This window comes from Cherax quadricarinatus, chromosome 8 (assembly GCF_038502225.1).
Source record: "Cherax quadricarinatus isolate ZL_2023a chromosome 8, ASM3850222v1, whole genome shotgun sequence".
In the NCBI taxonomy this organism is placed as follows: domain Eukaryota; kingdom Metazoa; phylum Arthropoda; class Malacostraca; order Decapoda; family Parastacidae; genus Cherax; species Cherax quadricarinatus.
This window is the reverse complement of record NC_091299.1, coordinates 40163338-40190441: the sequence shown is the minus strand read 5'-3', so window position 1 is coordinate 40190441 and position 27104 is coordinate 40163338. Positions and strand designations below refer to the sequence as shown.

The 27104-nt window shown below is 42.4% G+C and overlaps 1 protein-coding gene across 1 annotated transcript in view; it reads right to left on the bottom strand.

Moving 5' to 3' along the window:
* LOC128685269 (complement factor H-like) overlaps nucleotides 1-17260 on the bottom strand; it is a 142220-nt gene extending 124960 nt beyond the window's left edge. The window contains exons 1-4 of the mRNA XM_070083105.1: nucleotides 17166-17260; nucleotides 15270-15351; nucleotides 13285-13387; nucleotides 3740-3909 (exon numbers count right to left, since the gene is read on the bottom strand). Coding sequence (XP_069939206.1) covers nucleotides 3740-3909; nucleotides 13285-13387; nucleotides 15270-15351; nucleotides 17166-17254 — 444 coding nt within the window. The 5' untranslated portion in view covers nucleotides 17255-17260. The remainder of the gene's footprint in view (nucleotides 1-3739; nucleotides 3910-13284; nucleotides 13388-15269; nucleotides 15352-17165) is intronic.
* Between the last annotated feature and the right edge of the window lie 9844 nt (nucleotides 17261-27104).

Below are 27104 nucleotides of genomic sequence, written 5' to 3'. Positions count from 1 at the left end.
AGGGCTAAGATGATGGAGGTGGTACTGGAGAACTTCATGTACCAACACATAAGGGACACTACAAGAGAGAGAGGAGAGGATGAACCAGCAAGGCTGGACTTAGTATTCACCTTCAGTAGTGCAGATATCGAGGACATCGCATATGAAAGACCCCTTGGGGCCAGTGACCATGTGGTTTTAAGCTTCGAATACACAGTAGAGCTACAAGTGGAGGGAGAAGCAGGAAGGCCAGGACGAATGAAGCCAAACTACAAGAAAGGGGACTACACAGGAATGAGGAACTACCTGAACGGGGTTCAGTGGAACAGAGAACTGGCAGGGAAGCCAGTTAATGAGATGATGGAATATGTAGCAACAAAATGCAAGGAGGCTGAGGAGAGGTTTGTACCCAAGGGTAACAGGAGTAATGAAAAAGCCAGGATGAGCCCATGGTTTACCCAAAGGTGCAGGGAGGCAAAAACCAAGTGTGCTAGGGAATGGAAGAAATATAGAAGGCAAAGGACCCAGGAGAATAAGGAGAACAGTCGTAGAGCCAGAAACGAATATGCACAGATAAGAAGGGAGGCCCAAAGACAATATGAAAATGACATAGCAGCGAAAGCCAAATCTGACCCGAAACTGTTGTACAGCCACATCAGGAGGAAAACAACAGTCAAGGACCAGGTAATCAGGCTAAGGAAGGAAGGAGGAGAGACAACAGGAAATGACCGTGAAGTATGTGAAGAACTCAACAAGAGATTCAAAGAAGTGTTCACAGAGGAGACAGAAGGGACTCCAGAAAGACGGAGAGGTGGGGCACACCACCAAGTGCTGGACACAGTGCACACAACCGAGGAAGAAGTGAAGAGGCTTCTGAGTGAGCTAGATACCTCAAAGGCAATGGGGCCAGATAACATCTCCCCATGGGTATTGAGAGAGGGAGCAGAGGCGCTATGTGTACCCCTAACAACAATATTCAATACATCTATCGAAACAGGGAGATTGCCTGAGGCATGGAAGACAGCAAATGTAGTCCCAATCTTTAAAAAAGGAGACAGACATGAAGCACTAAACTACAGACCAGTGTCACTGACATGTATAGTATGCAAAATCATGGAGAAGATTATCAGGAGAAGAGTGGTGGAACACCTAGAAAGGAATGATCTCATCAACAGCAGCCAGCATGGTTTCAGGGACGGGAAATCCTGTGTCACAAACCTACTGGAGTTCTATGACATGGTGGCAGCAGTAAGACAAGAGAGAGAGGGGTGGGTGGATTGCATTTTCTTGGACTGCAAGAAGGCGTTTGACACAGTTCCACACAAGAGATTGGTGCAAAAACTGGAGGACCAAGCAGGGATAACAGGGAAGGCACTACAATGGATCAGGGAATACTTGTCAGGAAGACAGCAGCGAGTCATGGTACGTGGCGAGGTGTCAGAGTGGGCACCTGTGACCAGCGGGGTCCCGCAGGGGTCAGTCCTAGGACCAGTGCTGTTTCTGGTATTTGTGAACGACATGACGGAAGGAATAGACTCTGAGGTGTCCCTGTTTGCAGATGACGTGAAGTTGATGAGAAGAATACACTCGATCGAAGACCAGGCAGAACTACAAAGGGATCTGGACAGGCTGCAGACCTGGTCCAGCAATTGGCTCCTGGAGTTCAATCCCACCAAGTGCAAAGTCATGAAGATTGGGGAAGGGCAAAGAAGGCCGCAGACGGAGTACAGTCTAGGGGGTCAGGGACTACAAACCTCACTCAAGGAAAAAGATCTTGGGGTGAGTATAACACCAGGCACATCTCCTGAAGCGCACATCAACCAAATAACTGCTGCAGCATATGGGCGCCTAGCAAACCTCAGAACAGCATTCCGACATCTTAATAAGGAATCATTCAGGACCCTGTACACCGTGTACGTTAGGCCCATATTGGAGTATGCGGCACCAGTTTGGAACCCACACCTAGCCAAGCACGTGAAGAAACTAGAGAAAGTGCAAAGGTTTGCAACAAGACTAGTCCCAGAGCTAAGAGGTATGTCCTACGAGGAGAGGTTAAGGGAAATCAACCTGACGACACTGGAGGACAGGAGAGATAGGGGGGACATGATAACGACATACAAAATACTGAGGGGAATTGACAAGGTGGACAAAGACAGGATGTTCCAGAGATTGGACACAGTAACAAGGGGACACAGTTGGAAGCTGAAGACACAGATGAATCACAGGGATGTTAGGAAGTATTTCTTCAGCCACAGAGTAGTCAGTAAGTGGAATAGTTTGGGAAGCGATGTAGTGGAGGCAGGATCCATACATAGCTTTAAGCAGAGGTATGATAAAGCTCACGGCTCGGGGAGAGTGACCTAGTAGCGATCAGTGAAGGGGCGGGGCCAGGAGCTCGGACTCGACCCCCGCAACCTCAACTAGGTGAGTACAACTAGGTGAGTACACACACACACACACACACACACATACACACACACACACACACACACACATACACACACACACACATACACACACACACACACACACACACACACACACACACACACACACACACACACACATACACACTTACAAGATATCATCCACTTATCTGAATCACTTAGGTTCGCGGGGCAGGATATTTTTCAACAATTTGGTCTCACAAAACTCCATATACAAATTGCTTAATACGGGAGACAATGGATTTCCCATAGCCATTCCCTGTCTTTGAGCACAAAATTTCCTTTCAAACCTCAAACTTGCAGTTCACACACCTTAACCAACTCAATAATGTCTTATCATATGGCAAGGTGTAGTCATCTAATTCTACTTCCAGGTAAGATAACAGAACAGGAACAGGAAACCCAGTTAACAATGCTGTGACGTCAAAACTTACTAGTTTAAAATCACTTGACATGCTGGACGTCGTCTCTGAAGCCAACATATAAAACAACGTTGACCTCGTAGACAAATTGCAAAATACTAGCATGTAACCCCTTCTCCTGTATAAATTACTAAGTGTAAAAAGAAGATATATCGTCGTTTTTTTTGTGACATTCTGCCTCAGTGGGAGACGGCCAAAGTGTTAACTATATACATGCAATAAGATCACAATAAACATGTGATATCACAATACGCAAAAGTATTATCAGTGAAATGAAATATTGAAATCCAAAGCGTCTTCGTGATTTCTCACATTATCAAGAAATAGTAAAAATAATAGGACACGGGAAGACTTATTCAACTGAAGTTTGACCTCACACTGAACTTGACTCAGCGTGGATGTGTAGTGAGGATTTAGTCGCTTTTGTTTCGCTGTGATTATTTTGCAATTAAATTCAATTATATATAAAGAGCAAGACCAACGCTGAAAACAATAGCATCATCACTGTATATCCAGTTTGTTTTAATGTTTCTGATGTCTCTTTATCCAGCAACTGAATATGAACTGAGTTACAATAATATTAAAATACTAGTTATGATTCTAATTACTTCAAGACTTAGGTATCAAAGTAAAGTAATATAGCATATGTGATACTGATTTATGACAGAATTAAACTTGTTTACATTTGCTTGAAGTAACACACTTCAAGGAAGATAAAGAACTTTATTTTACAGCATCAGAACAGTCAAAAATAACTGAAAGTTTTCCTGCATTCCACCAACCTTCTCCACACACACTTTGACTAGTAATTTTTCAATATGTATGAGAAGTATATGATCACTCATTCACTATTCAATAGGCCAAGAACAAAAAATAAAGTGTTCACATCACCTGGGCAAACGTAACGAGGTAGTTAAGAGTATCAATGTCCTGTGGATAAGCAAGAGCTGCTCCATCGTAGTTACAGGTGTCCAAGGCGTCCAGGAAGTTGGAGAATGGACTTTTGTTTATCACCTTGTAGCACCGAGAGTTGTAGAGGGTGTAACCAGGTGGACACGAACCTGACATCCGTCCACCACGCAACACAAGCACGTGCACGCAACGTACACACACACACACACACACACAAGTGCGAGCCAGAGTTAAAATTATTCAGTGGAAAGATTTTTTTTTTTTACATTACAATACTTTGTCATAAAATAAGAAACAGAAAAACCTGTTAAGAACTTGATAATTACACGAGTAATAAATCATAAGAGGCAGCTAAGATATCATAATATCTAAGTTATCAAGTTCACCCACATCAGTTATAATGTCATTTATAATATATAACATTATTTAAGGAAAATTTAAGTTACAGACAATAAAAACAAGTATATTATGCGATTTTCTAACTTTTTACTGAAAATATATTTTATTCACTTTTCTAAATATGTATTATATTGCTTTGGCCTTTCACGTGTTCCGTGACCTGGTAGGTAATGCTCTCGCCTCACACACAGTGTCTGTGGTTCGATCCCCGGAAAGGGGTGGAAGCATTAGGGGTGTTTCCTTACATCTACTGTCCTGGGTGTTAGTTAACTGGTATGGGTCGCATCCTGGGGTATAAGATTGAGGAGCACTGACGCATGACGCAGTGCCTTTCTTGTATTATCCTGGGTGGCTAACCCTTCAGGGATAAAAATCAGAACAAAATCTTATCTAACACATTCATGTAAACTAAATGTGTTTCAGTATCTTGGGAGCACATAACCTCCTCTTCCGGTATCTCAACACATGCCAAGGAGGTGCAGCATAACTTCTTCAGGAGACCGTGGAGCATCAGCTTAACATACTCAGGTAATGAACACGTCTCAGAAGACTCACATGCTCTTGCTAAAAGCCCTCAAGAAGCACAGGAGTTGTAGATCAACAACTCTTAGAGGCGTAATGCATGAAAATAGATTAAATTTTGCCGCCAAAGCCGCTGGTTTATTGTGCCACCCATATCTATCCCGTGACGGTAGTGCAAGAGTATATTGATACATAAAAGACTCCAAAAGGGTTAAGAGAACATCTGGATTTATATCTACAGTTGACTTATCATTTGCAAGTAAAGTTAATAAAAGTGCTTAATATATAAATTATATTATTTTTATTACTAAACATACTGACTTATCACATAGGTTATTTTACCATATATTCCTCAATAAGTGGACAATTAAGCACATAGTGTTCAAGAAGTGCAGAGAGGGTTGCAACGTTGTCTGCCAGACTGCCTTGCTCTTACAATAGTCAGTCTGCTCATATTGCAAGCTATTGCATTAATGTACTTATCTATGTTCATGTTGTCATAGTGACAGATCTACTCAGGCTTCTAACTGGATAAATGTGACATTTAGTTTCATTCTTTTATTCTTTCCTAATTTTATTCTTAATGCTATGCACAGATATACCATATTTATATTCTACACCTTTCTTTATCATGAAGGAGAAATTCAATGTGTGATGGAATCTATAAAAAAAAATATCTATTAATTTTTCCCGGATTTTTAAGTATTTACATCCGTCTTCCCAAATGATCATGTTGTTCAGTCATTATGTGACTCAAGGGATTTCAATGATGACAGATTCAGTAATAATCAGTCAAGCTCAGTGTCATAAGTTAACATTTGTGCCATAAGGATGACAAACTTTTCAGTTTGCAGAGTAGATGCCCAGTTGTTAATTCTAATGCTTAACGCAACATTAGTTCTTATCGTTATTATCTATGGAGGTGGCATCAAGAGCAGATACAGCCCTGCCATTAGACTCCTGCGTATATATTTATATATATATTTCATTACTAACTTTTAAGCGAGAAATTTCTCCTTGAGCAGCTGCCTCTGCAAGTGATTTAATGAAGAGATGTAACTAGTGATGAACGTCTTTGGGAGAGGCTTTTAGGTATGTAGCATTAAATGAACACAGCTTCCATGGAGAGGTGAAATGTTTCTCTTGTCTACAGCGGTACAGTTTGTACAGGCTATAATACTTAATATAATTGCATGTTTTCACAGCCCATTTAGCTCTATATGTATTAACATTTAGACAGTTTAATTTCTAGTAACAGTCTGATTCCTTTCATAACATCCTAATACCAAGTACAATATTAATCTCAATAACGCTATCACTGACATAAGAAACACCAAGCTCCTTCCTTATAATAAGACACTAATAGATAAAGGACAACCGAGAATAATTCTGAGGACTGCATTATGTATTAGCTCCAAAGACAAGAGAGACTTTTCCTTAGAAAAATTAACATGGGCTCAGTATATTCAATAAAGGATCTCTAATATTCTAGTCTTATATTAGAGCTGCAGTAGTAGCCAGGGATGCTACCCTGTCAAACGCTGTGAAAAATAAGAGATCAATCACTCTGTAACTAGGTTGACTTTGCGCATAGTTTTTTGCTCTTACGTTAGGCGAGGTCGAGGTAATTAGTAAAAGTAAAAGTTTGAAGCCAATATGTAAAGGCATTTTGAAGTTATTTTAACTTCTCAATAAAATTATGAAATTTACACTAAAACAATCCAAAACCCATTCGACTAGAAAAAGAAGAAACACTTTCATCATCATTCAATCCATCATTGTCTTCCCAGAGGCTTGCCGACACTACAGTTTAAAAACTGCAACATATCTCCACCCATCCTTCAGAGTGCAAACACTCTACTTCCTATCTCCATGACTCAAGTCCGGCTAACCGGTTTTAAACCCTGAATCCTTTCACAAATGTTACGTTGCTCACACTCCAGCTGCACATCAAGTCATAAAAACCATTTGCCTCCAGTTACTCCTATTTAACACTCCCACACACTCTTGCTGGAAGTCCAAGTCCCTCGCACATATAACCTCCTTTAATCCCTCCTGCCAACCTTTAAAAGGACGATCTCTAACCAGCTTCCTGCCACTACAGATTTATACGCCCACCAAGTTCTGTTTAGTTCTATTCAATCTAAATGTCCGAACCACCTCAACAACCCCTCGTCAGCCCTATGGATAATATTTTTAGAAACCCCGCACTTCCTTCTAATATCCAAACTACGGATTCGATGCATATATATTCACACCACACATTGCCCTCAGACAGTACACATAAACTGTGTCCAGCTTTCTGTCTCCAGCATTGGTGCCACTATGCTCTTGTACATTCCCCTATTTTCTTCAGTAAATAATGTTCTCTGTCTCAACAGACTCCTCAGTGCACCACTGACGTTTTTCCCCTCGCCAAATCTATGGTTTACCTATTCTTTCATAGACCCATCTGCTGATCAGTCAGCTCCCATATATCTGAACACATTCACTTCCTCCATACTCCCTCCCTCCAATCCGATACAAATCTTTCATTACCTTCATTTTGTTATTCTCATCACCTTACTCTTTCCAATGTTGACTTTCAATTTCCCTTTTTAACACACTGTCCCAAATTCGCCCACCAACTTCTCCCAAAAGAAGTGTCCCACTTTGTGGGACACTTCAATACGCTTAACTTTCAATGCCACACGGGAGCACTCACTTCTCTTACAGTTTCATCTATAAATACATTGAACAACAATGCTGACATCACGAATCCCTGCTTTAACTGGGAAATAATCTCCCTCCCTCCAACATACTCTAACCTGAGCCTCACTATCCTCATTAAACTCTTAACTGCTTTCAGTAACCTGCCACCTATGCCATACACGTGCAACATCTGCTACATTGCTCCCCCTATCCGCCTTATCATGTGCCTTTTCCAAATCCATAAATGCCACAAAAACCTCTTTACCCTTTTCTAAATACTGTTCACTTAAATGCTACGCTGTAAATACTTGATCTACATATTCTTTACCCATCCGAAAACCTCCTTGTTCATCTGCGATCCTGCTTCCCGTCTTACTCTTAATTCTTTCAGTAATAACTCTACCATGCACTTTACGCAACAGGCTTTTTACCCTAGAAATCTTACACTCTCTTTTGTCCCCTTTGCCTTTATACAAAAAATCAATGTATGCCGTCTGCCACCCTCTAGGTACCTTCCCCTCGCTCATACTTTCATTAAACAAAACCATAAACTATTCGAAAACTTTATCCCCACCTACTTTTAACATTTCTGTTTTGATTCCATCAATCCCAGCTGTTTTACTTCCTTTCATTTTACCCACAGCTTCACGTACTTCTTCCCCAAGTACATCTGGCTCTTCCTTAGTCCTAAAAAATATTATACGTTCCTGGCAACTGCATGAAATCACAGCTTCCCGGTATCTCCAACTCTCTATCTCATAACTCTCCTCTTCTGTTTTATCTGTCAAATCCATTCATTCCCTAGGCTTTCTCAATTTATTAATTACACTACAAAACTTTTCTTATTCTCAGCAAATTTTTTTGAGAGCATCTCACCTACTTTCTCATTTGGTCTCATTTTACATTCCTTCATCACTCAAATAACCTCTCCCTTTCTCTCCATTTGCTTCTCCCTCCTTGTATCACTTCTACTTTGTAGAAACCTCTCATATGTTACCTTTTTTTCTGTTTCTACTCTCTTTAGCTCATCATTTCATCAATCACTCCTCTTCCCTCCTGCATTCTTAAATCTACCCCATACCTCTTCATCCTCATTACCCAGACTCTCACTATTCCATCTTTCTACCAATAGTTGCTTTTATCTTACCCTAACTGCCTCCATGTTGTTTATAAACCTTCACATCTCTCTTACTTTCTGATACCATTCTCTTTGTACCATATCTATATTTTACTCTCTATATAGTTACAACTAAAAATGATCTGACATATCTCTAGCCACTCTATAAACACGTACATCCTGAAAACTACCCATGACCTATTTATCCACCAATACAGTCTAACAAACTACTGTCATTGCACCCTATATCCTATCTTGTATACTTATTTATCCTTTTATTTCTTGAAATATGTGTTACCTTTTAAAAAACCTCTTTCTATATAAAGCAATCGAAGGCCCCTAATATCATACACTCCTGGCACCCCTAACTTACCTACCACACCCTCTCTAACCATTTCTTCTACTTTTGCATTTAGGTCTTTTATCACAATTACTCTCTCACTTGGCTCAAAAGTTCCTAAACACTTGCTTAACATCTTCTAAAATCTCTCTCTCCTCTACACGCTTCACTTTTTCAGGTACATAAATCCTTGTTATAACTCACTTCTTGCATCCGACCATTATTTTAGTCCACACAATATATAATCCACATTTATATTCCCTCTTCTCCTTCCATAACCGATCCTTCAACATTATTGCTACTACTTCCCCAGCTTTAACTTTCTTAGATACTCCTCAACTAAACCCATTTATTTCTCCCCACTGAAACTCCCCTATCCCCTTCAACTTCGTTTTGTTTAGAACCAGTTCATCCAACTTCTTTTCCTTCATAACATTTTTAATCATCGCTTTCTTATCTGCACTACATACCAGCTTTATATAGTTTTTCTTATTATTATTTTTTACTAATACATGTAGAAGTTGTTACTAGCCCATTACTTAAGGCAAACCAAAATAACAGTTTAAAAAACTACTGGACTTGAGCATACATAAGCCGATAAAACTCCAAATCTTCCTCTAAGTAAGATACGTCAGTTGTTAGGTAAGACACATATGCAACAGTTAGACAACTTTATTCCGAAACGTTTCGCCTACACAGTAGGCTTCTTCAGTCGAATACAGAAAGTAGGCAGGAACAGTAGAGATGTGAAGACGATGTAATCAGTCCATCGTCTTCACATCTCTACTGTTCCTGCCTACTTTCTGTATTCGACTGAAGAAGCCTACTGTGTAGGCGAAACGTTTCGGAATAAAGTTGTCTAACTGTTGCATATGTGTCTTACCTAACAACCTGTCGGTATTGTATACCATTTTGATGTTCTTCAAGATACGTCAGTGTTGAAAGTTTGCAGTCACTTAAAAATAACGCTTTCAAGTTACTGCACAAAAACCTTTGAGGAAGAAGAAATCCAACAATAACTGTTGGTGTCTCTTCACGGGATAACATCTATTATTGCATTTGTAGGACATTTAATAAAATAACTAGAATAATAATTCAGCGGTATTTTCATAAGAACATAAGAAAGGAGGAACACTGCAGCAGGCCTGCTGGTTGGCCCTTTACAAATCCATCCCCCCGACAGAATATTTGTCCAGCCCATTTTGAACGCTAACCAAGCAATAAGCATTGATAAATCTATTTACTCATGTGCAAATCCCACTCATATCCAACCCCTCTCGCTCATGTATTTATCCAACCTAAATTTTAACTTCAATGTTTTAACTTCAATAATCCTACTAGGCAGACTGTTCCACTCATCAGCTGCCCTGTTTCTTGATAAATTAGACACATGTGCAACTCTTGGGTATCTTTATTGAGGAAACGTTTCGCCACACAGTGGCTTCATCAGTCCATACGTAGGAGAAACTTGAAGAACAGGAGGAGAATGAGGTAATCAGTCCCTCAACCTATTCAAGATTGATGGACTGAACACATCGACTCAAGGTTGAGGGACTGATTACCTCATTCTCCTCCTGTTCTTCAAATTTCTCCTACGTATGGACTGATGAAGCCACTGTGTGGCGAAACGTTTCCTCAATAAAGATACCCAAGACTTGAAGATTGAGACACTTATGCAGCATATGGGAATCTTTATTCAGGAAACGTTTCGCCACACAGTGGCTTCATCAGTACAATACAAAGAGGAAGGCGTAAGGAGAGGAGGAGTATGAGGTAATCAGTCCCTCGGCCTGGAGTCGATGTGTTCAGTCCATCAATCTTGTAGAATGTACAGCATAGGGCCATAGACGTGGCTTATATACTGTAGTGAGGTGAGGTGAAGCAGGCGGAGGCGGGGTCATAGTGGTACCATCCACTAGTCGAAGTAGGTCTTCGTCCAAACGTTGAACAAGTGTTGAAGAATTCTTCAACACTTGTTCAACGTTTGGACGAAGACCTACTTCGACTAGTGGATGGTACCACTATGACCCCGCCTCCGCCTGCTTCACCTCACCTCACTACAGTATATAAGCCACGTCTATGGCCCTATGCTGTACATTCTACAAGATTGATGGACTGAACACATCGACTCCAGGCCGAGGGACTGATTACCTCATACTCCTCCTCTCCTTACGCCTTCCTCTTTGTATTGTACTGATGAAGCCACTGTGTGGCGAAACGTTTCCTGAATAAAGATTCCCATATGCTGCATAAGTGTCTCAATCTTCAACTTGTCGGTTTTTCAAACCATTCATCACAACTGTCAGACACTGCAGCATCATGGGATCTTGTTACAAAGAATTCTTCAACACTTGTTCAACGTTTGGACGAAGACCTACTTCGACTAGTGGATGGTACCACTATGACCCCGCCTCCGCCTGCTTCACCTCACCTCACTACAGTATATAAGCCACGTCTATGGCCCTATGCTGTACATTCTACAAGATTGATGGACTGAACACATCGACTCCAGGCCGAGGGACTGATTACCTCATACTCCTCCTCTCCTTACGCCTTCCTCTTTGTATTGTACTGATGAAGCCACTGTGTGGCGAAACGTTTCCTGACTAAAGATTCCCATATGCTGAACATCAAAATGGTATACAATACCGACAGGTTGTTAGGTAAGACACATATGCAACAGTTAGACAACTTTATTCCGAAACGTTTCGCCTACACAGTAGGCTTCTTCAGTCGAATACAGAAAGTAGGCAGGAACAGTAGAGATGTGAAGACGATGTAATCAGTCCATCACCCTTAAAGTCGTAGAATTTGAGGTTGTCAGTCCCTCGGCCTGGAGAAGTTCAGTTCCATAGTCAGGAACTATCTGAAGATCAAGCGACAGTGCGGAGACTTAAATATTGTCGGAAGGAGAGGTGCAGGGTAGTAGTAGTAGTAGTAGTAGTAGTAGTGAGAGGCCACTGAGAGGTCATGTCCCTCTCAGATCCAACACTTCTCACTTGAAAAGCTTGTCCAAGGTGTTTTCTGTACCAAGATGCCACGTGTTGCAGTGTCTGACAAGATGAACATCAAAATGGTATACAATACCGACAGGTTGTTAGGTAAGACGCACTGTCGCTTGATCTTCAGATAGTTCCTGACTATGGAACTGAACTTCTCCAGGCCGAGGGACTGACAACCTCAAATTCTACGACTTTAAGGGTGATGGACTGATTACATCGTCTTCACATCTCTACTGTTCCTGCCTACTTTCTGTATTCGACTGAAGAAGCCTACTGTGTAGGCGAAACGTTTCGGAATAAAGTTGTCTAACTGTTGCATATGTGTCTTACCTAACATTCCCATATGCTGCATAAGTGTCTCAATCTTCAACTTGTCGGTTTTTCAAACCATTCATCACAACTGTCAGACACTGCAGCATCATGGGATCTTGTTACAAAGAATTCTTCAACACTTGTTCAACGTTTGGACGAAGACCTACTTCGACTAGTGGATGGTACCACTATGACCCCGCCTCCGCCTGCTTCACCTCACCTCACTACAGTATATAAGCCACGTCTACGGCCCTATGCTGTACATTCTACAAGATTGATGGACTGAACACATCGACTCCAGGCCGAGGGACTGATTACCTCATACTCCTCCTCTCCTTACGCCTTCCTCTTTGTATTGTACTGATGAACAGTGGCGAAACGTTTCCTGAATAAAGATTCCCATATGCTGCATAAGTGTCTCAATCATCAACTTGTCGGTTTTTCAAACCATTCATCACATACCCAAGAGTTGCACATGTGTCTAATTTACAATACCCTGTTTCTTAACCAAAACTTTCCTATACCTTTTCTAAATCTAAACTTATCTAATTTGAATCCATTATTTCAGGTTCTCTCTTAGAGGGATATCCGTTATTAATACCCATCTTTCAATTATACACTTCCATGTCCCCCTCCACTCATTTTTCGCCTTACAAGTGAGTGAAATATATAAGACTTCAATCTTTCTTCAACCGGAAGATTTCTAATGCTATGTATTAATTTTGTCATTCTTCTATGAATGTTTTGCAATGAATTTATATCCGTTTAACTAAGTTAGGTTCTAGCTCATGGGCCTATTGAAAATATTGGTGATTAGATCCCGAAGATATATAATAATCTTGCCAGCTTATGCAGTTTACACCATTTTTTGACGTCATTATTCGAGGTTAAAAGTTGCAGTTAAATGGAAAATTTGTCTTTTACTTGTAACTTTCAAAAATAAAGAAACATTTAGTTAAACAGAAGTAGTTTGCATTTGTGTTATTGCTTCAGGAGATTATATTAATATCATTTCCACGAAGACCCTTTCATCATCAGAGACAGGAAATAACTCCTACAGATTCGTAAATCAAATTATTTTCAATTACAAAATCAATGAAGGAACGATCATAACAAATAATATCAGACTAGTTGTACACACCTGGTCTCATGCAGGCGTAGTACTGGGCACTGTAGCACTCTGTTAGGTTGAGGTGGCCTCCCTTGTTGAGGATGACGCATGTCTCGTGACCATTTTCACGACCCTGAAGAGAGTAAAGTTTAAACTGAGGCTGCTGGTTGTGTCACCATCATAACTAGCTTTTGGAGCATGTATTTACTTATGTATTGTATATCTGTGTCTTTTTCTCTATATTTAAATTTATTTTTCCTTCACAATTCCAGTCTTCCCACCTTTATCACTATTTCCCCAATCTCCCTCCCTCTCTCTCTCTCTCTCTCTCTCTCTCTCTCTCTCTCTCTCTCTCTCTCTCTCTCTCTCTCTCTCTCTCTCTCTCTCTCTCTCTCTCTCTCTCTTTCACCCCCTTTTTTTATACATGGGTTTTACAGAGTTAGTTTAATGGTTCCTACCTTTATTTACAAGCTAAAAGCTGTTACGTACATCAGCTCATTGAAAAGCCATTTTTATTGTTGTCAGACATACAAATACAAAATATGGTGTAGTAGGAGCCATTTCATTTGGGCAACTTATTTCAGCGGTTGGATGAGAGTGATAGTTACACGATTTTTACAATTATAATTCTCTCTCTCTCTCTCTCTCTCTCTCTCTCTCTCTCTCTCTCTCTCTCTCTCTCGTTCCTTTTACTTTTTTAACAAGGTTAGGGTTAGGGCTCCTAAGTTTTTACAACTTAGAGCTGTTATCCACATCAGCTCATTTTGAAAGCCATTTTATTAAGCCTTATACAAATAATGAACATGACGAAGTTGGAACTATCTGTGGGTCAGCGATTTTATTTGGTTGACTGCCTTTATTTCGTTATGTCATTATGCTGTACATGTTCCGGACTCAAGTCATCCTAGGAATAAAGGATCTCAGATGAAGTTATACTCTGGAAAAGGTACAGAGTGTAGTTGCTGTTTGCTGCCCGTCTTGTTGTGTTGAAACTCACTTCTTGCTGTCCTCGGAGTGGAGCCAAGTGTGGTACTTTGAAAATATTGGCATTTGTGATGGAAAAGGTTGTGTGATTTCGTATTAAAAGTATTTCCGATTCAGGGAAGCGTGCAACAGAGATTCGCCACCAGTCCTGCCATCTACTGGGCCGATTTAAAGATGCAGATAGCTCTTGGTCTGGGGTGTTTGGGTTCCAAACCTGGTAATATTACTCTTACTTGGGTTTTGTCTAGAGTTAAGTTAGTCAATTTATCTCACTTCTCTCCCTGTCAGGTATAATAATAATCTTCCTGGACATTGTTCTTAGGGTTTTGTTTAATATGGTTACCAGTAATGACATTAAAGCAAAAATAATATCAACCTTGTCTTTCCTTGGTGTTATATGACTGTAACTATTTGGTAGCCAGTTGTTGTTCATTGCCAGCTCTCGCTGCCTGCGTGGCCGGACTACAGCACACACTGTTTTAATTAAAACTGGGAGCAGGTTTTCTCCCGAACCTTTAGTTGTAAGAGTACCAAGAACAGACAGGAGTCCTTGTTAACATCCAACAAGAAATATAGAATCTTCATAAATATCTCTGTAGACCTTGGGAAATATACTATCTCTTCCCTTCTGGGAGAAATAATCCTAACTCTATTCTAGACTTCCGACCACCAAACATCGTTTCAACCTTCAGTCAGTTTTTTATTATATTTAAATACTGTTTTCAATGAGGAGCTTGATAAAGCTCCTGAAAAGCGAAACGTTGTCACAATAAAATGTCACATTAGTTGCACTTGTGTCCTTTTACCTAACATATTATCGGTAATTCTATTAAAATTAATACATGAAAGGTGTTGTAAGATTCCTGGCCGCTTTGTTTGTATGATTTACAACGTGGTTCTTCGTGGTCAGTGTGGAGTCAAATTTCACCCCTGGAACCAACACACTCCCATCTCATTCTCTCTCTCTCTCTCTCTCTCTCTCTCTCTTACACTCTTTCTGCTCAAACATGCACCTGCTAGATATCACTCACCGGGCAATATAGGTACTGCAAGTCACACTTAAAGCCATGAGACTGAAAGCTGCCAATGTCTGGGAAGATGGTTCCGTCTCTCCTGTGAATAATAAACATGTTTATCCTCAATATCTGTAACACAGTGAATATACTTTATCGCGATCCTCAGTCCTATTAATTTCTCAGTTCATTAAATATATATAAAAACTTTTAACTACACAGTGTCAAGCACTGTGACGTGTGATCCATATTATTAGTAGTACTTTTGGGCCTCACAGTAACCCTTCCAGGACTTACACAGAATCCATAGTAACCCCTCCAGTGACCTATGGTGCATCCTCAGTCACTTCTACAGTGACCTATGGTGCATCCTCAGTCATTTCTACAGTGACCTATGGTGCATCCTCAGTCACCTCTACAGCGACGTATGGTGCATCCTCAGTCATTTCTACAGTGACCTATGGTGCATCCTCAGTCACTTCTACAGTGACCTATGGTGCATCCTCAGTCACTTCTACAGTGACCTATGGTGCATCCTCAGTCACCTCTACAGCGACGTATGGTGCATCCTCAGTCACTTCTACAGCGACGTATGGTGCATCCTCAGTCACCTCTACAGCGACGTATGGTGCATCCTCAGTCACCTCTACAGCGATGTATGGTGCATCCTCAGTCACTTCTACAGTGAACTATGGTGCATCCTACATCCTACATCTACAGCGGCGTATGGTGCATTCTCACTCTACAGTGACCTATGGTGAATCCCCAATAACTCTATAGTCACCTATGGTGCATCCTCAGCCACGTCTACAGTGACCTATGGCGCATTCTCACTCTACAGTGACCTATGGTGCATCCTCAGTCACTCTACAGTGATCTGTGGTGCATCCTCAGTCACTCTACTGTGACCTATCGTGCATGCCAGTCACCTCTACAATGAGCTATAGTGCATCCAGTCACGTCTACAGTGACTTATGGAGCATCCTTTCACGTCTACAGTGACCTAAGGCGCATCCTGTCACGTCTACAGTGACCTATGGTGCATTAATAGTTACTCCAACAGTTACAGCAGATTGTGAACCACCACAGACTGTGGTCTACCAAAGACTGTCACCCACTCAACTATCACTAAGCACTGTAACCCACAGCAGACAATGATCAACGTCACAGTTTGAACCACCACAGACAGTAATCCGCTAAAGAGTGTGATCCACCATAAACCCTTAGTTCACTACTCTCTGTAACCCACCAAAGTTTTGTGATACACTTCTCAATGTGACTCACTACAGACTATGAGTTACCACAGACTGTGATCCACCACAGACTGTGGCCTGCCACAGGCTATAATCCATTGTACACTGTGACCTACAACAAACTGACCTATCTTATACAATGACCCACTACACACTGATCGACCAGAGACTAATTCACTATACATTACGACCTATCACTGGCACACCACTACAGACTATGATGCACCACAGACTGGGATTCACTATACACTGTGACTCGCTACACACTGTGTCCCATCACAGACTGACCCACCACAGATTGTAACCCACTGCATATTGACCCATCACAGACTGTGACGTACTACATACTGTGGCCCACCATTCAGTGACCAACCACAGACTGTGACCCACTACACACTGATTCATCAAAGACTGTGACCCACCAAATACTGTGATTCACCACAGCTTGTGACCTACACACTGTGACCCAACAGAGATTGTTATCCAATATCCTCTGTGACTCACCACAGACTGTTTAACTACACACTGCGACCTACCAGTTTGTAACCCACCACACACTGTCACCCACCACATACTGTGACCCTCCATATACTGTGACCTACCACATACTGTGACCCACTACAGTGGCCCCACTGCAAACTGTAATACACCAGAAACTTACGTGATGGTAAAGGCTGTCAGATAGTAGGTGTTGCTGTCTGCTGTCTGCATGTCTCTGGGATCAGTGATGAAAGCCAGTGTAGCATTCATGGCAGCGCACCTGAACCACAGAATGTATGACACGTGTTAGAATGTTTGACAGGTGTGTGAATGTGTGATGAGTGTTTGATAGATATGGAAATGTATGACAGGTGTATGACAGTTGTGTGAAAGTATTAGTATGTGTGGTAGTTGTATGAGTATGGCGAGTGTATGGGAAGTCTGAGAATGAATTATAAGTGTATAGCAACTATGAGACTATGTGACGAGTACTTGACAGGCGTAAGAATGTATGACGAATTTATGACAGGTGTGAAAATGTATGAAGAGTGTGTGACGACTGTGAGAATGTATGAAGAATGTACGATAGGTGTGAGAATGCATGATAGATGTGAGAATGTATGATAGGTGTGAGAATGTATGATAGGTGTGAGAATGTATGAAGAGTGTATGACAACGTGAGAATGTATAAAGAATGTATGATAGGTGTGAGAATGCATGAAGAGTGTGTAAAAGTATTTATCCCCGTAATTTCATAATGCCTGTCTGGGGCTGTTTCACTTACACATCAACAGAGGGCCTGCACAAGTGTCAGCCGACACCAAGAGTGTTCACGCAGAGAAAAAAACTCACGACAGCTACTCTGAAGGCAACATCTCCCATGAAATTTAATCCTTGGTTTCAGTATACTAGCTGTCTGCTTGAGAGAACCTTGCCAATGAACTTCATTCTAGTCTACAAGGGTTATGTTATCTAGCAATACTCCTACACTCCCGCTGCCTCTACAATGACCCCACAAGTTGGTCACAACGTCCGTCTCAGCAGATTTTTCCAGTAATGCCAGGCTAGTGTGAGTGAGCTTTTTCCAAGTTGTACGTGTGCATCGCCGTTATCAGCCTAGCTACGGCATTCAAAGAAATTTACATATGTCCCAGCACATTTCTACATGACAGAGGGTCTTCCTGTCCATGTTCTGAAAATTGAACGTAATCGTCACGATGCAGAAACAATGTTTCTCTGCGGGTTTTGGTACAACCAAACAGATTTCAAGACCCCAGCTAGCCAGTGGCTGTCGCCCAAGCTAGTCACCAGCTGCCGCTGAAGCCAGCGGGACGCTAGCGAATTCTCCAACCAATGATTTCTCTTATAATACTATTGTAAGCAACATTAGTTGATTCAAACCCTACTTTGAGATGTCAGCACTTTCAACATTGCTACATTTGTGCACATTTTCTACACCAACAGTTAAGTAAAACAATAATTTTGTTTAGCATTTCCTAGAGTTCTTGTGACAATATTTTATTTGCTCTAGTGCCTGATACAGTATGTTTGCTGTGAGTCATCTTACCAGTGTACCAGTCAGCCTGAAGGCTCGTGTACAGTTTCACTCCACAATCTACGTTGTAAATTTGCAATATAGCTACAATGTATTTGCACCAGTGATTCATTCGCTGTTTACCAGTAATTTCTACACTGTTCTTCTAGTTAATTAAGCTTACTAATTTTATTCAGTAATTTTCATTGTACATACATATATACATATAATTCTCTTGCGATAAAAATCATTGCAGTGTTTGTGCATTTCTTAAAATCTTTTTGCTGTGCTAAGTATTACTTGTCTACCATTATTGTATGTTAATTACAAACTGTTCACAGTATCTTTTTATTATATTTGTCGTTATTCCTTTCCGTGAAGCTTCCTTGCTCTGTGTCATAAAGTGTCAATTTTGCTACAACGAATACAGTTAACAATTTGTCCATAAGACATTTAATTTCTCCAGTTATACTTGTTTCCAGTTACTCTACAGTATCAGCACTCCTTGTTATTTCTTCCGTTTTTAACTGTGTACAGCATTTTGTTGACCTTTCACCTGTGTTCTTGAGTACAACACCAGTCACAGTATTAGTAATTTACTGTATGTTTGCATAAATTTGTTTGCATTTCTGTGCCATTGTGTATTATTATATATATTTTTTGCATGTTTACGGTTCTTTGATAAATTGCTTGGATTAAATTTTGTGTACAATAATCTTTTATATTTTGTGTGTCCAGTCACTCATTACATTTGCTTATTATATAACATTTAATTTTATTTGACTATCTTGTGTTCACTTGACCTTTTGCAAGCAAAGAATTTTTTGCATTTCTTTTTACAACTACTGCACATGCAACCTTTAGCTGTGTGCCCAGTGAGCCTGCAATATATTTCATTATATTTGTCATTATTTCCCATTTGTTTGCATTATACACTTTATTTTGTTTAATCAATTAACTTTCAATCCTTTTTTAAATGAAACAATTTTGCATTGCTACCAGTAGTAGCGCTGTTGCAGATTATCTCTTGTAATTACCTGCATTCAGTTGTTGAATATTCTGGTGTGCATCCATTTGCATATGCATGTTTTACTGTTCATTTCCAAAGTGTAAGATTTACTCATATTTTCTGTGTTTTTAAGATTGCCATAGCGTACCAGCTATTTACTATTTACAATCGTACCGCGCATGTTCTCACTCAGTCTTCCACAACTTATATCAGTGACACTGGTCTGTAATTTAATGTTGTGTGTCTGTCTCCTTTCTTAGAAATTGGAGTTAAATTTGCTATCTTCCTCACCTCAGGTAGTCGCCCTGTTTCGTTAGATGTGTTGAATATTGTTGTTAGTGGTATACACAGTGCCTCTTCTCCCTCCCTCAGGACCCATAGAGAGATACCAGCTTTGAGGTATCTAGTTCACTCAGCAGCCTCTTCACCTCCTCGATTGTGTGTATTGTGTCTAGCACTTGCTAGTGTACATCACCATTTTGCCAAAGTGAGTTCTGTCTCCACTGAAAATATTTCTTTAAATCTCATGTTGAGCTCTTCACATACTTCTCGGTCGTTTCCTGTCAACTTTCATTCTTCAATTCTTAGCCTGATTACCTGTTAATTGACTGTTGTTTTCCTCCTGATGTGGCTGTACAACAGCTTTGAGTCTGACTTGGCTTACAATGCTGTGTCATTTACGTATTGCCGCTGTGCCTCTCTTCTTGTCTGTGCATATTCGTTTCTGGTTTGTCGACTAATCTCTTATTTTCCTGGGTCCTTTGTCTTCTATTCTTTTTCCATTCTCTAGCACGCTTAGTTTTGGCGTCTCTGCACCTTTGGGTGAACTAACGGCTCGTTCTGGTCTTCCAATTATTTCTGTTGCCCTTGGGAACGAACCTCTCCTATGCCTCCTCGCGTTTTGTAGTCACGTATTCCATCGTTTCATTTACTGAAACTCATGTAGGAAATTCATCGTGCCTGTGTAGTCCCCTCTTTTGTAGTTTGATTTCTCCCGTCCTACTCTTTCAGCTTCTTTCTCCACTTGTTACTCTACTATGTATTCAAAGCTCAGGACCATGTGATCACTAGCTCAACTGGGGCTTTCATATGTGATGTACTCAGTGTCTGAGTTACTGAAGGTGAAAATGAGGTCCAGTCTTACTGGTTCGTCCTCTCCTCTCTCTCTGGTAGTGTCACAACATGTATGAGGTATTCTAGTACCACCTTCATTACCTTACCCTTCCACGTTTATGGTCCCCCATGTGGTTCTAGGTTTTCCAAGTCAATTTTTTTGTGAATGAAGTCACCCACAACTAGTAACTTTGCCCTGCCCAAGTGGGGCCTTTTTACTACCTCAGCTAGTATATCAACCATTACTCTGTTGCTCTAATCATATTCTTATGTTGGCCTCCTGCTATTCTGTGGTAGGTTATGCATCACTGCAATCACCACTTTGGGACTCCCAGTCCGAAGTGTTACTACTGTGTAGCCCCTTCCTTCCTCTCTGTGCCCTCTTTCCAGCTCCTCAAAATCTCCACTGGGTTTTGATGAGCATTGCAACTCCTCCACCCCCTCTATTCCCTCTATCATTCCTCAGGATCTGATATCCAGTTGAAAAGATAGCATCTGTTATCATTAATGTGAGCTTGGTTTCCGTGAGTGCTTTGATGTCTGGTGATGCCTCTGGGATTCTTTCATGCCACTCCTTACACTTATTCGTTTTTCAATCTTTGTTGGTGTACCATATCTTCAGGGGTTTGCGGGGGCTGGGGGAATGGGAGACCTGACAGGGTGTTATGGGAATCTACTGTGTAAGATGGGGTGGGGTCTGTGAGTGTGGAATGGGGTTTGTTTTGGGATAGTATGTTTCGTTGTTGGGTTCAATGAGTGGTTCTGTGGGAGGATGCATGTGCTGCTCCTCCCGACTCTGGTTGTCCCCTCCTGACTCTAGCCTTGTCTCTCTTGGCCCTTCCATCTTTGTATCCTTTCTCTCACTTTCTTTCATTCTGTTCTCGTTCTGTTATGATTTAGGTACACCCTCTGGTATTTTGCTGCTTTCTTCAGCTGTGATTTCTGCTGCAGGATCCTGTTCCACACCGTTTCTGTCTTGAAAATCAGTTTGACTGGCTGATTTCTTTTCTTCGAATATTTCCTTATTCCTTGAAAATTTCTCAGTTCAGTCATGTCCTCCTTTCCTGTTTGTTTGATAATATTTTCAAACTCTTTTTTTCTCTTCTAGTCGTCTTTGTTTGCATGTCCTTCCTTCTACTTCCCGAAGCTCATGAATAAAAACTGACCTCTCCCTCTCCTTCCATTGCTTTTTCCTCTGCATCTCTGGGTCCAATTTTAACATAGCCATTGCTTCTTCCTTTTTCATTTCCTGGATCTCCTGGTGACCTGGTCGTGCTTCTACAGAGGGCCTATCACCTTCTTTGCCTACCCCCTACTTACTGTTGTCCCTGTGCCCAGCAGCATGCCACAGTCGTTCCTCGACATTTCCTGGTGGCCTGATAAGGTGTGTGTGTGTGTGTACTTATCCAATTGTGGTTGCAGGGCTCGAGTCACAGCCCCTTGGTGTGACTTGTTCTGTTCTTGTTTTGTCGCGATCTAAGTACACTCTCTGGTATTTTGCTGTTTTTCTTTAGCTGTGGTTTCTGCTGCAGGATCTTGTTCCACACCGTTTCTGTCTTGAAAATAAATTTGACCGGCCGATTTCTTCCCCTCGAGTATTTCCCTATTCTCTGAGAATTTATCAACTCAGTCATGTCCTTCTCTCCTGTTTGTTTGATGATATTTTCAGTCTCCTTTTTTCTCTTCCAATCATCTTTCTTCATATGTCCTCCCGTCGATCTCCTGAAGCCCATGAATAAAAACTGACCTCTCTCCTGTCCTCCTCCCATTGCTTTTCCCTCTGCATCTCTGAGTCCCAGTTAAGCGTAGACATTGCTGCTTCCCTTATCATTTCCTGGATCTCCCCGTGGCCTGGTTGCGCCTCTACAAGGGGCCTATCACCTTCTTTACCTCCCCCCCCCCAGTCACTTACTGCTGTCCCTGTGCCCAGCAGCATACCACTATCGTTCCATGACATATCCTCGTGGCCTGATAGTGTGTGTGTGTACTCACCCAACTGTGGTTGCAGGGCTCGAGTCACAGCTCCTTGCCCCAGTGTGTGTGTACTCACCTATTTGTACTCACCTATTTGTGGTTGCAGGGGTCGATTCACAGCTCCTGGCCCCGCCTCTTCGCTGATTGCTACTAGGTCCTCTCTCTCCCTGCCCCATGAGCTCTATCATACCTCGCCTTAAAACTATGTATGGTTCCTGCCATGTATGTGTACTCACCTAGTTGAGGTTGCGGGGGTCGAGTCCGAGTTCCTGGCCCCGCCTCTTCACTGATCGCTACTAGGTCACTCTCCCTGAGCCGTGAGCTTTATCATACCTCTGCTTAAAGCTATGTATGGATCCTGCCTCCACTACATCACTTCCCAAACTATTCCACTTACTGACTACTCTGTGGCTGAAGAAATACTTCCTAACATCCCTGTGATTCATCTGTGTCTTCAGCTTCCAACTGTGTCCCCTTGTTACTGTGTCCAATCACTGGAACATCCTGTCTTTGTCCACCTTGTCAATTCCTCTCAGTATTTTGTATGTCGTTATCATGTCCCCCCTATCTCTCCTGCCCTCCAGTGTCGTCAGGTTGATTTCCCTTAACCTCTCCTCGTAGGACATACCTCTTAGCTCTGGGGCTAGTCTTGTTGCAAACCTTTGCACTTTCTCTAGTTTCTTCACGTGCTTGGCTAGGTGTGGGTTCCAAACTGGTGCCGCATACTCCAATATGGGCCTAACGTACACGGTGTACAGGGTCCTGAATGATTCCTTATTAAGATGTCGGAATGCTATTCTGAGGTTTGCTAGGCGCCCATATGCTGCAGCAGTTATTTGGTTGATGTGCGCTTCAGGAGATGTGCCTGGTGTTATACTCACCCCAAGATCTTTTTCCTTGAGTGAGGTTTGTAGTCTCTGACCCCCTAGACTGTACTCCGTCTGCGGCCTTCTTTGCCCTTCCCCAATCTTCATGACTTTGCACTTGGTGGGATTGAACTCCAGGAGCCAATTGCTGGACCAGGTCTGCAGCCTGTCCAGATAGATCCCTTTGAAGTTCTGCCTGGTCTTCGATCGAGTGAATTCTTCTCATCAACTTCACGTCATCTGCAAACAGGGACACCTCAGAGTCTATTCCTTCCGTCATGTCGTTCACAAATACCAGAAACAGCACTGGTCCTAGGACTGACCCCTGCAGGACCCCGCTGGTCACAGGTGCCCACTCTGACATCTCGCCACGTACCATGACTCGCTGCTGTCTTCCTGACAAGTATTCCCTGATCCATTGTAGTGCCTTCCCTGTTATCCCTGCTTGGTCCTCCAGTTTTTGCACCAATCTCTTGTGTGGAACTGTGTCAAACGCCTTCTTGCAGTCCAAGAAAATGCAATCCACCCACCCCTCTCTCTCTTGTCTTACTGCTGTCACCATGTCATAGAACTCCAGTAGGTTTGTGACACAGGATTTCCCATCCCTGAAACCATGTTGGCTGCTGTTGATGAGATCGTTCCTTTCTAGGTGTTGCACCACTCTTCTCCTGATAATCTTCTCCATGATTTTGCATACTATACATGTCAGTGACACTGGTCTGTAGTTTAATGCTTCATGTCTGTCTCCTTTTTTAAAGATTGGGACTACATTTGCTGTCTTCCATGCCTCAGGCAATCTCCCTGTTTCGATAGACGTATTGAATATTGTTGTTAGGGGTACACACAGCGCCTCTGCTCCCTCTCTCAATACCCATGGGGAGATGTTATCTGGCCCCATTGCATTTGAGGTATCTAGCTCACTCAGAAGCCTCTTCACTTCTTCCTCGGTTGTGTGCACTCTGTCCAGCACTTGGTGGTGTGCCCCACCTCTCCGTCTTTCTGGAGTCCCTTCTGTCTCCTCTGTGAACACTTCTTTGAATCTCTTGTTGAGTTCTTCACATACTTCACGGTTATTTCTTGTTGTCTCTCCTCCTTCCTTCCTTAGCCTGATTACCTGGTCCTTGACTGTTGTTTTCCTCCTGATGTGGCTGTACAACAGTTTCGGGTCAGATTTGGCTTTCGCTGCTATGTCATTTTCATATTGTCTTTGGGCCTCCCTTCTTATCTGTGCATATTCGTTTCTGGCTCTACGACTGTTCTCCTTATTCTCCTGGGTCCTTTGCCTTCTATATTTCTTCCATTCCCTAGCACACTTGGGTTTTGCCTCCCTGCACCTTTGGGTAAACCATGGGCTCATCCTGGCTTTTTCATTATTCCTGTTACCCTTGGGTACAAACCTCTCCTCAGCCTCCTTGCATTTTGTTGCTACATATTCCATCATCTCATTAACTGGCTTCCCTGCCAGTTCTCTGTCCCACTGAACCCCGTTCAGGTAGTTCCTCATTCCTGTGTAGTCCCCTTTCTTGTAGTTTGGCTTCATTCGCCCTGGCCTTCCTGCTTCTCCCTCCACTTGTAGCTCTACTGTGTATTCGAAGCTTAAAACCACATGGTCACTGGCCCCAAGGGGTCTTTCATATGTGATGTCCTCGATATCTGCACTACTCAAGGTGAATACTAAGTCCAGCCTTGCTGGTTCATCCTCTCCTCTCTCTCTTGTAGTGTCCCTTACGTGTTGGCACATGAAGTTTTCCAGTACCACCTCCATCATCTTAGCCCTCCATGTATCTTGGCCCCCATGTGGGTCCAAGTCCTCCCAATCGATCTCCTTGTGGTTAAAGTCACCCATGATCAGGAGCTTTGCCCTGCATGCATGAGCTCTTCTGGCCACTCTAGCCAGTGTGTCAACCATCGCTCTATTGCTCTCGTCGTACTCTTGCTTTGGCCTCCTGCTGTTCTCTGGTGGGTTATACATCACTGCTATTACCACCTTGGGACCTCCAGAGTGAAGTGTTCCCGCTATGTAATCACTTTCTTCTCCGCTGTCTCCTCTCTCCAGCTCATCAAAATTCCAGCGATTTTTGATCAGCAACGCCACTCCTCCACCCCCCCTGTTCCCTCTGTCTTTCCTCAGGATTTGGTATCCCGTTGGAAAGATGGCATCTGTTATCGTACCTGTAAGCTTGGTTTCTGTGAGAGCTATGATGTCCGGTGATGCTTCTTTGACTCTTTCATGCCACTCCTCCCACTTATTTGTTATTCCATCAGCGTTTGTGTACCATACCTTCAGTTTCCTTTCCAACACTGTGGTTTGGGTGGCCTGTGAGGGTGGGAGACCTGGTGGCATACTGTGGGATTCTATAACTCGGTGTTGGGTGGAGGCTGTGGGTATGGATTGTAGTGTGTGTTGGGATGGTGTGATAGGTTGTATGGTTCTGAGAATAGTTGTGTGTGTGCTTGCCCTTGCTGTTCTGTTCTGCTCTGACTGACCTCTGCTGGTTCCATCCTTGTCTCTTTTCCTAGCTCCTTTCGCTTTTTTGTCCTCTCCCTCAGCTGCTGTCGTTCTGATTTTGTTCTGTCTCTGTCTAGGAACACCCTCTTGTACTCTTCCGAGTATTTCAATCGTGGTTTCTCTTGGAGGATCCTGTTCCGCACTGTTTCTGTCCTGAGAATCAGCTTGATTGGTCGGTTTCTCCCCTTCGAGTACCCCCCTATTCTCTGAAAATTTACAATCTCGTCCATCTCTTCACCTATTTCCGTGATGATTTTCTCAATCTCCTTTCTTTCTTCCTGCTGCCTTTCAGTGTGTGTCCTTTCCTCTCTCTCCTGAAGCCCATGGATAAACACTGATTTTGCCCTTTCTTCCTCCCATTGCCTCACCCTCTGTGACTCTGGATCCTGCCTGTATGTGGTCAGTTTCTCCCTTGATTTTTCCAGTGGCTCTTGATAGCCTGGTTGTGCCTCAGCATTCGACCTATCACCCTCTCCATCTGCAACCAGCTGATCTTCCCTTTCACTCCTTGGTCCTCCTTGGCAGGCTGATATGACCTTAGCATAATTCATAATTCCTTCCTTCCTGTTCGGCTTCGCAGCTTCATATGCTGTGTCTTCTCTGGTCACTGCCCCTGTAACTTCCTTCAGCCTATTTATCTCAACTTCTAGGACCCTTATCTTGGCTACTGCAGTTTCGAGTTGTGCCTCCCAATTCTTTGTCTCCTTCTCCAACCTCTTTTCCAATTTCACAGAGAGCTCTTTCTCCATTTTTTCAGAAAGCTCTCCTAATTTTCTCTCCCACTCTTGTTCCATCCTTTTCCACTGCTCCTCCATCCACTCCTCCCTACCAGAACCATTCTCATCTGATCCTTGGTTCCTGCGAGTCCCCACCATTTTTTTTTTGTGAGAGAAGAGAGAAGGGAAAGGTAGAAGGAGAGAGAGAGAGGGGAAGAGTGAGAAGGGAAAGGGGGAGAGAGAGTATGAGAGGGGAAAAGAGAGAGAAGGGAAGGGAAGGAGAGGGGGAGAGTGAGAAGGGAAAAATGGAGAAGAGATGGAGAGCGAGAGAGAGAGAGAGAGAGAGAGAGAGAGAGAGAGAGAGAGAGAGAGAGAGAGAGAGAAGGGAAGGTAGAGAGA